Below are 10014 nucleotides of genomic sequence, written 5' to 3' on the forward strand. Positions count from 1 at the left end.
TAGGCTGCTGAGGTCTAAAGAATTAGTTCATGTTTGGAGAGAACAGAACCAGCCCGTAGATTTCATGGCTTCCCTCCCTACTGACCCCTCTGGAACCTATTGGGAGCCTGAGTCTTTCCCTCTGGAGCTGACCATTCTCATAAAGAAAGATAAGGAGCTAGTAACCTATTATAGGATGTAGCCTTAGGGGTTTTCTTTCTCCCTGCTGTTTGATAGGGCCTGTCCTATCTTGCTTAGGGTCCTTTTCCCCGTTTTTGGGTTCTTAAAGGATGCCTTTCTTTGTACATTTTTCTTTTCTTAGTAATACAAATCTTACTTATAAAAAAAAAAAAAAAAACTGCGTGGCGTGCTTTATCAACCTCTTTTGTTCACCGGCTATGGAATTCAGAGGATATTTCCTTTCTGTGATGTAGTCAATAATGGGTGCAAACCACGACCTTCCATCAGTTGTCAAAGCATTTACTGACTCTTCATATGCTGGTCTATGCCTTCTATCTACCAAGAATAGGCGAACTTAAGTATCTAGAGTGCATTCACCCATTGAAGCCAAAGTAGCTAGGGCATCGGTGAATCTGTTATTGTCGCTCAGCAAATATTCGGAGGTGATTTCATCGAAGTTCTTGATCAAGTCCTCTAGATGTTTTGGGTAAGGTTTCAACTTTTCATCCTTTGTCTTCCACTTTCCTTGAGTTTGACAAATCACGATCAACAAATCTCCATAGACTCTCAGCTTCTTAATCTCTAATGCCATAGTGGCTTCGAGATCGATTACACATACTTCAGACTCTGCAATATTGTTGGTGCAAGGGAATTCTAACCAAAATGCAGACAACAGATAGAGATCATTTGGGGTTATCAACAATATCCCTGCCCGATATCCTCTTTGATTGGTTGCACCATCAAAATACAATTGCCACCAGTCTTCACAGTCATCTTCCTCCACATAAGCTAAATCTTCATCTGGGAATGAGTCTTCTAGCGGCTGTAAATCCACCCCGGTCGGGTATGCAGATAGATAGACCCAGATTGCTCGTCCTTGTATGGATTTCTGGTTGACATATGTTATGTCAAATTCTGACAACAACAATAATCATCTGGCCATCCTTCCTATCAATGCTGGCTTCTCGTAGAGATACTTAATCGGATCCATCCTTGAGATGAGCCGGATTTGATGAGCGATCATGTATGTCTCAGCCTCTTGGTTGCCCAAACCAAAGTAGTGCATGCCTTTTTCAATGGGGTATAGCGAGTTTCATACTCCAATAGTTTCTTGCTTAAGTAGTAAACCGCGTGTTCTTCCCCATTCTTCTGATCTTGTTCCGCCATCATGGATCCCATTGAAGTTTCACCGACAAATAAGTACAATAGTAGTGGTTTGCCCAATACTGGCGGAACAAGGACGGGTGGATTCATCAGGTATTATTTTATCCTTACGAGCGCCTCTTGGCACTTATCATTCCATTGCTTTGGTTCTTCTTTCTTTAGGAGCTTGAAGATGGGTTCACATACGGTGGTTAGCCAGGGTATGAACTGACTTACGTACTGAATTCGTCCTAAGAAACCCCGGATTTCTTTTTCTGTCTTTGGTGCTGGCATTTCTGTTATGGCCTTTATCTTGTCGGGATCCACTTTTATCCCTCTCTCGTTGATAAGAAATCTTAGGAGTTTCCCTACTGTTGCTCCAGACACACACTTCTGAGGATTCAACCTTAGCTTGTACTCTTTAATTCATTCGAAGAACTTCCTCAATTCTACAAAATGCCCCTGTCAAGTGACCAACTTGACGATCATGTCATCCACATACACCTCCACTTCTTTATGTATCATGTCATGGAGAATGGCTATTGCTGCCCTTTGATATGTTGCCCCAACATTTTTCAAACCAAAGGGCATTACCTTGTAACAATAAGTTCCCCATGGTGTGGTAAACGCTGTCTTTTCTCTATCCTTTATCCTTTGGACACATGCTGATTTGATTGTATCCGGAGAATCCATCCATGAATGATAACAAGGCATGTTTTGCCGTGTTGTCGACCAATATGTCAATATGCGGTAAAGGAAATTCGTCTTTGGGACTAACTTTGTTGAGGTCTTAGAAATCCACGCACATTCTCACCTTCCTGTCTTTCTTGAGTATGGGGACGATATTGGACAACCACTAAGGGTACTGCATCACTTGTAGGAATCCTGCATTCCACTGCTTTATGACTTCTTTCCTGATCTTCTCACTCCATTCTGACTACATCCCTCTGGGCTTTTGCTTGACCGACCGTGCATCAGGATAAGTAGGTAGTTGGTGTTGCACTATTTCTGGATCGATGCCGGGCACATCTTCGTATGACCAAGCGAACACTTCTAGAAATTCCTTCAACAGGGCTATCATTTGACCAACTTCCTCTTTGCTGAGCGAGGCAACAATTTTTACCATTCATAGTGTCACGCCCCCATCCCAATGAAGATATTTTACATTAAATAGGGGGTGACTGGGATAACCAGCGTCATCCCAATACCTACCAGGATCACAGATACAGTGTCCCAAGCCACAGTCCATCCTGTCATCAATTGTGATAACAACAAGAAACATACCAAATAGAATAAATCGTTCCAATCACAGCGTTAGTGGATTCGAAATTTAATTAAAATCATGTGAAATTATAGAGCATCGATTCTCTAATGATAACATATAGTAAAATCTTGATATTTGTAACCATTCATTCTCTCCTTATAATTAAACATAAAGTTTATACATGATTGTGAATGAATACAGAAATTAAATAATAAATAATCGCCACTAGAGCACCATTCTTGGGTGTACGTCCACATCCAAGTCACAGCCACCGACTTTACTTGATTCACATCCAACGGTGCCCATCAAGAGTTTACTTGGATATCAACTAAAAAGGGGTTATGCAACGGGGTTAGCTACACCAGCTAGTGGGGAGCAAAGGGGAATGCACATACATACACACAATGATTTCAAGCAGAATGATGCATGCTAATGTTAGATTCATTTTCTATCTAACACACAAATTCTATAAGTCAATTGTATGCTACTGTGATAACTCGGGAGACACTGAGGGTCACTTAACTTATCGCCCTAGTAAAACCTCAATTATCACAAGGGAGCCTATGCCGGTAGAAATCATCCGGTCACCCAGTGGCAGACCCCGATAGCTGTCACTACCCCTGACTTGGCCTCTCCCACCTCCACAGGCAATAGGTGCTCAGACTATCCAACACATAAACCCCTATTGGCAAAGGTCGTAGCATAAGGAAACAAGCATCCTAGCCACAGATATACTACATGCAAGTCCTATCGTCCCGAGAGATATTCTAGGTGCATTAATGTCTCATTCCATCTAGTACCCAGGTACCAGCACGGCATGGCACATACAGATCAGGATGGCATATAATAGATTTCATAATTAAATAAATTGGGGTTCTGGAACCGGCACACCCGGCACCATAGCCAGATATAATGGTGATAATATTATCACATTCATAACAGTCACATTTGAGATAAATAATGCACTGCGCACAATGCTTATATTTATATAATAGCATGCTGAAGATTGCATATTATATATATTCAAACCCAACAAAGTCACCCAAAACCCACTCACCGAATATACCCGACGTGGTTGACATAAATCTCACCGGTGCACCAGCAATCCATCAAGTTGGGTAGCCTAAAAACACAAAGGCAAGCATTAAAAGATGTATAGAAAGTTCCCACGATAGGCCCCCAAGGTTAAAATCAAGTTTCAACCAAGACAACACGAGCGAACTCATGGACGGAAGCAGCAGGGTGAATCCATCCCTAACTCTGTTCAGGCCAAAAGGTCAAAACACTAGGAGTGGATCCACGAATGGAACATCTCACTTGGATCCGTTCGTGCATCCGTTCGACTTCTGAGACACACCTGAGAGCGAGCGGACCCACGGGCGGTTGCGCCATCTTCATCCGCCCCTGCATCCGTTCGATCCTTAAGACATACCCAAGAGTGAACTGACCCATGGGTAGAGGCAATAGATTGAATCCGCTCCTTCATCCATTCAGGTCAAATCACAGGGATTACACTGGGTAGACTGATGAACGATACCACGATTGGTGGATCCGATCGTGCGTCCGCCGGAAATCCTTTCCGAGATTTCAAAGGGCTTCTTCTCCAACTTGAAGCTTGGAGTACCCCCAATACTCAGGGATATGGAGAGGGTGTCTAGGTCTCCCTAGGGTCACTAGAACCTAGGCGTACCTCATGGATCCAAGATCTCATAAGGATTGGGTCTCAATTTGGTCCAAGGGTAGGGTTTCTTAGCTTAGAACCATGGTCCAGCAACATTGGCTGCAACTGCAACACATAGGAACCATTTCTAGAGTTAGGTCAGCACCATTAGAGCTCCAAATCAAGGACCGAGCTTCACTTTTAGCCCCAATTGGAACCCTAGGTTAGCTCAAGCTCAAGGAATCTACCAAAATGAAAATAGGAATGGAGAAGTACCAAGTTTCAGGTCTTACCTTGGTGAGAGGAGCTCCAATTCCAGCCCTAGCCAGCCTTAAAAATCCACCTCCTTTTCCTTCCAACCATCCTCTCCATCTCTCCTTCTTCTTCTCTTCTTCCCTCCTTGTTTGGACAGCAAGAGGAGGAGACATCCAACCATCTTGGCTTGGCTTCCATCCTCTTCCCTTCCCCTCCTATTCCTCTCCTACTTTTACTTCTTCTTCTTCCTTTCCTTGTCTCTTCTCCTCCACGGTTTGCTTGGGAGGGGGAGAGATAAGGGAATAAGGGGTTTAGGTTATCTTTTAAGGGGAGAAGGGTCTTAGGTCATATTTGGTTAGGTGTCCTTAGAACATAGTTAACCCCTTAGGCTTTAAATGGGTTTTAGTTTGGGCCTTAGGTCTAGTTTGGTCCATGTCATAACCATTAGGTCCATTTAGTTAATTAGGACATGTTTGGGGTGCACCCTAAGTCCATAGGACCAATTTGTCCACTAAGGCTCATTTCGTTGAAGGTAGGGTATAAAACCTATTATTTAATTAAGTTAAGTCTTATAGCCCCACTTTCATGGCCCATTTGACCAGTTAATGGTAAGGGTGGAGGTCCATAAGGTCTGGGGTCTAATTATGGTGTCCGGGACACGGGGATGGGGGTTCCACAGGAAATTAAACCAAGAGGGGAGGTAACAACATGGGCGGATCCTCGAGCGGATTCAGTTCGAGTGAGTCTATTCGTGACTCCGATGCTGCTGTCAGGGCCTAAACTTCAAGAAAAGTTGTGGGGCTTTGACCCATACTTCCAAGACTATAAGGGGGCACTTATAATAAAATATTAGGTTCAAGGCTATTAATATTGACCATTGCCACCATGGCATTACCCTTTGGTAAATGTCTAAATTAGCCCGAGGTATAAGGGTATATTTCAGGTACGGGTGTAACATCCCCCCAACCTTATTAAAACTTTTGTCCCCAAAATTTGAGGCAACTAAGGTCTCAATGGGTGAGGACTGTTGAATAACAACACCTCTAATCACCTACAACTTAGACTAAGTCAAGGGTTCAATCAAGGTAAGGCAGCGCCTACATGGCATAACAAGTAAGGTTTTACAATTTCTTTTCCTTAAAGGGTCACATTACCACAGGGAGTGTGGTTCACAATAACCCTAAGCTCCATTGGGTTAAGGGCCGGTGGTTAAAATATTCTAGGGGTAGCATAAGGCCTCACACACTAAACTAAGCCACAAGGAACAGAAAGTTCCCTAGATCCTCTAGATCAGGTGATACCACCTCTGGCCTTCACTTCTTTGGTCATTCTCGGGTTACAGGACTTAACCTGTCCAGTCTCCAATGTAGGGTTCATACTTGAATGCTTTCACTTTGGGTCATCTCATTACCTAACCCAACTTTAGAATGTTTTGGAATATTGATGGAATCTCCTATTGTTCACTCCCAGTACGAGGGGAATGTATTTGGTGACCCATTACTCCATTCATGTCTATTGTTGGAGAAGGTCTTGTTACATCCTTCAGTTTCAGCCTTCCCAGCCGTATAACCTACTACACAGTCATCCCACAGGGGAAAGTCCATAATGGTTCTCTTTCGAGAGCCAAACAATCTTCTACTAGTCTAGGTTTAAGTCAATTACTTCAAGTAGGCTTTAATTATTAGCCTAACTGGTCATTGTCAAGGCATTGACCATCAACCCGTGATAACCATGACTAAGGTCGGGGATTCAATCTAGCTTAACGTAGTAAGGTCAAGGCAAGGTCACATTTGTAGTGCTAGAAAATTAGTCTAGCGACACACTAGGGTTTAAGGGATATATTTATTTTATTTTCAATACACTTATACACAAGTATAACTTAAATAATTACATTAATATCCCCATGGACGTATCTGTTACCTAAGTAAATCCACAAGAATAAGAAGTTCTTAGGTACGATATACTAGGTCTCTTTGGAAGTCAAGTAACGACTTAGGACTCCCTCTATGAGTCTAAACAAGGTTTGGATGAACCAAGTAAAGTTCAAATAGAGTTGTCGCTAGTCCGTGAGATGTCATGAATGACCTCCACTCAAGGTCTCTATTGACTACTCAGACTAACCTATTTAAAATCAGCCTATTAATTCTCTTTCTTCTTAGTATCTATCTACGAGTTTGGATACTATGCACCCCATTAAGGGTTTCTACACCACAAGGGTCTAGGCTTCCTACCCATAGGTTTTGGTTCATTAGTTACTTTTAAATTAAATCCTTCACGGGGTTTAAGGATTTTCACCCTCAAAAGTAACCCTCCTTTTCTCACATAAGAGGAGAGCCACAACATATACTAATGCCTACCATTTCTTGTTGGCTGGCCTAGCTGATGTAGGCCCAAGAATGTAGACACCATAGTTTACATTCAGAGCAAGCAATAACTATGCATGGGCCAAACAACATGGGCGTCCAATCTAGGGTATAGGCACAAAATCATTACATATAAGTGTGGCCAAGAGGTGTAAAAAATCTGGGCTCAAAATCTTAAAAGAAATTGGGCGGACTCATGGGCGGTATCAGTACTCTGGGTCCATCCGTGGCTCCTCCGCAAGATAGGCAGAGCGGATTAACGGGCGGATGTGGAACGTGAATCCATTCGTTTGTCTGTTCTCAGAAGACTCAATTTTATGAAAATACTGAGGCGATCAGATCTTCGGACGGACTCATGGGTGTGGATCCGTTCGTTGACCCGCGCAGTTTTAAGAACGAAAGTTTCAAGTTTTGTGCGGAGCGGATTTACAAGCTGAGTCACGATAAGTGGATCCGTTCGTTCGTTCGTCCGTTCCTAGAATTTTGACAAAATAGAGCCGCGAGTTTTAAAACTCACTTTTGGCTCCAAAGAGGGGGACACAACCGTAGGAGGAAAACTGCTCTAAGGGACTTCTGTCTAAGCAACCTTGCTTTACTTTGGGTGATTTTTGGTGATTTCAAGCCCTAAGATCAACTCTTACTTCCTCAAGGTATGGTGTTCTTCCCATTTCTCCCTTCTCTTCTCCTCTTCTTTCCATTTGTAAGGTTTTTGCTTGTGTCTCTTTATCTTCCTTTTCCCTTCTCTTGGATTTGGGATAGACATCTTAGGTTTATGATCAGGCTTTGATTTTGGTTGCATTTCCATGGTCATGTACACCAAGACCATGCTAAAATCGATTGGGACTAGGGTTTTTGGGTTTGAATCAAGCCCTAATCGATCAATGGCACTAAGTTAGTGGCTTCTTGTATGAATATTGTATCTTTTATTGAATTTAAAAGTCTTTACATGAATCTTGGAGATTGTTTGTCATGTTTGCCATACTTAGTTGAACTTCTTAGATTATTTCTAGGTTTTAGTTGGGGTAAAATCCTCAAATTCTCAATGCTTTGGGAAAACTCTTCAAGTTTATGTTTAATCCATTATATGCATCTAAATTTCATCAAAATCATTTCCTTGATATATCCTCAAATACATTCTCTTTTCATATGGTTATTGATACGATCCTTGGAATTTTATCCTCCTTATTCCTCAATAAATTATTCTTGTTTCTTGTTGAGGTCTTTTACTCAATTTCTTAATTGTTTGGCATAGACCGGGATGTAAAGTAGCCAAAAGCACATATATTGTTTATATTGATCTCATCCTTCACATCCAAGCAGTAGGGATCTCATGTGGATTTTTGTATATATATTGATCTTGTCTCTTTTCCTTCTCAAGCATATCTCCAATGGTATCCATGTCTTATTTTCTCATTGTGTACTCTTTTTATACTACAATCTCCATATCATGTAGGCATTCCACTTCTATAATTTTATTTGCCAATCATAACTCATTTATCCTAATTTGGCTTGCATTTATTATCTTCTTTAGTGGTGCCTTGTATGTAGGTAATTAGCCATAGCTCCGAAAAGGAAGAGGGATCTTTCCATAGTGCTGACTATTCCCACAGCCTACAATGTGAGACGGTTCACTTCGGAAAAGACCGAGGGGATATTTCGAGAGCATCTCTTCAACAGGAAGATTCTAGTAGAGAGAAATGTAACAGTTGAGGAGCTTCTGGCATACAAAGTGGGTGCCAAGTTCAACAGGTTGAGGTGGACTGGCATGCTGACCCAGCCAGAACTCTATTACCCCACCTTGGTCATGGAATTTTACTCAAATCTGGTACAAGTCAAAGAGGATGATGATGGGTTCAAGCTGACTTCCTATGTGAAGGGAGTTGTCATTGGCTTTAATGCAGCGGAGTTAGAGATTCTCCTTGACATATCCTCAGAGGGTGAAAGAGTCTACTACCCTCCAGGCAGCCATCCTGACAAGTTTCTGGATCCAGATGAGAGTAAAAAATTATTCAAGGTTCTTACAAATGACAAGTACGATGAGAACGAAGATCTCTCCAGGTTTCCTTCTTCATAGCGGGTTCTTATCTTTATAGCCAGGACCAATCTAGCTCCTTCCAAGGCACACATCACTCAGCCTCCTCTGATGTCTGCGGTTCTAGCTCATTCTCTGTACACTGGCCAGCCTATTTACCTGCCTCATGTGGTTATCCAGCATATGGCTCGTGCAGTACTAAATCCTACCCGCAACAACACTTTGCCATATGATACGCTGCTCACCAGAGTCTTTTTGTATTTTGGGGTTGACCTTGACCATGAGCCCAAAGAAACAAGCACTGATGGGCCTATTGGGTTCAATGCACTGTAGAAGATGGGGCTGTACTATGATTATGACAGTGTTGGGGAGCAAGTCAAGTATGGGGATGGCAGAGGACCCAGAGAAGTTGATGATGACATAGAGTTTATGGGCTCCGGGTCATTTTTCGCAGTCCGCAGGGTCTTTAGGTCCACCAAGGGGTGGAAGTAACATTCTTATGGCTATCAGGCGACTGAACCAGAGGATGTTGGAGGGCTTTGATGAGGTTAAGAAGCAATTCTCCAACCAGGCTCGATGTCTCGAGGGCATAGAGAGAGGAGTAGATGACATTAACACCTTCCTTTGTCGCGGTGGTGGCGATGGTGCAGATGGCTAGCCCAGCTCTTTCTCCAGCAAATTCGAAGTTGTTTTAAATCAGTTCTTTTGGTTTCCTGTCCATCGGTGGATATTGGTGGAACTATTTTATTTTGGCTTTTCTTTTCTTTCTTTCTTCCTTTTGATCAGTTGCTTTGAAAAATTTGGGAACCTTTGGAAATGCTGAATGTATGTACTTTTGGTTTGGGGTGGACAGAATCACAGGTTTTGAGTTGGATCTGTTGGGGATCCGGTGCTTTGAGTTGGGAGAATTTCAATCACTCCCAAGCAAGAATTTGAAACAATGGTGGTTAGATTTATATCTTTTTTTGATTTAGCAAGATAGAATTACAGGTCTCAAGTTTGAATGGATGGAATCATGAATGTTGGGTTGAGAAGGACATAGTTGCCTTCAGGAAGGATTTGGGATAATTTGGAAATTGTAATTAATTTGATATATAAATTTTTCTATATGTTTGCTTATTTCCTCTTGTTTGAATCA

General features: G+C 42.2%; 1 protein-coding gene across 1 annotated transcript; it reads right to left on the reverse strand.

The window, feature by feature from the left end:
- Nucleotides 1–514: 514 nt before the first annotated feature.
- Nucleotides 515–1326, reverse strand: LOC122665472. The gene is made up of 2 exons (XM_043861625.1): nt 1228–1326; nt 515–1048 (listed from the first exon to the last, which is right to left on the reverse strand). Exons 1-2 carry the CDS (start codon nt 1324–1326, stop codon nt 515–517), a joined length of 633 nt encoding a protein of 210 aa, XP_043717560.1.
- Between the last annotated feature and the right edge of the window lie 8688 nt (nt 1327–10014).

Source organism: Telopea speciosissima, chromosome 6 (assembly GCF_018873765.1).
Source record: "Telopea speciosissima isolate NSW1024214 ecotype Mountain lineage chromosome 6, Tspe_v1, whole genome shotgun sequence".
Lineage (NCBI taxonomy): Eukaryota > Viridiplantae > Streptophyta > Magnoliopsida > Proteales > Proteaceae > Telopea > Telopea speciosissima.

Excerpts from the sequence above, each read along its gene's own strand:
- LOC122665472 (XM_043861625.1), bottom strand. The coding sequence starts at position 1,326 with ATGGCGGAACAAGATCAGAAGAATGGGGAAGAACACGCGGTTTACTAC. Across the intron at positions 1,049-1,227 it reads GCTATACCCCATTGAAAAAG|AAATCCATACAAGGACGAGC; the intron begins GCATGCACTACT and ends TATGTCAACCAG.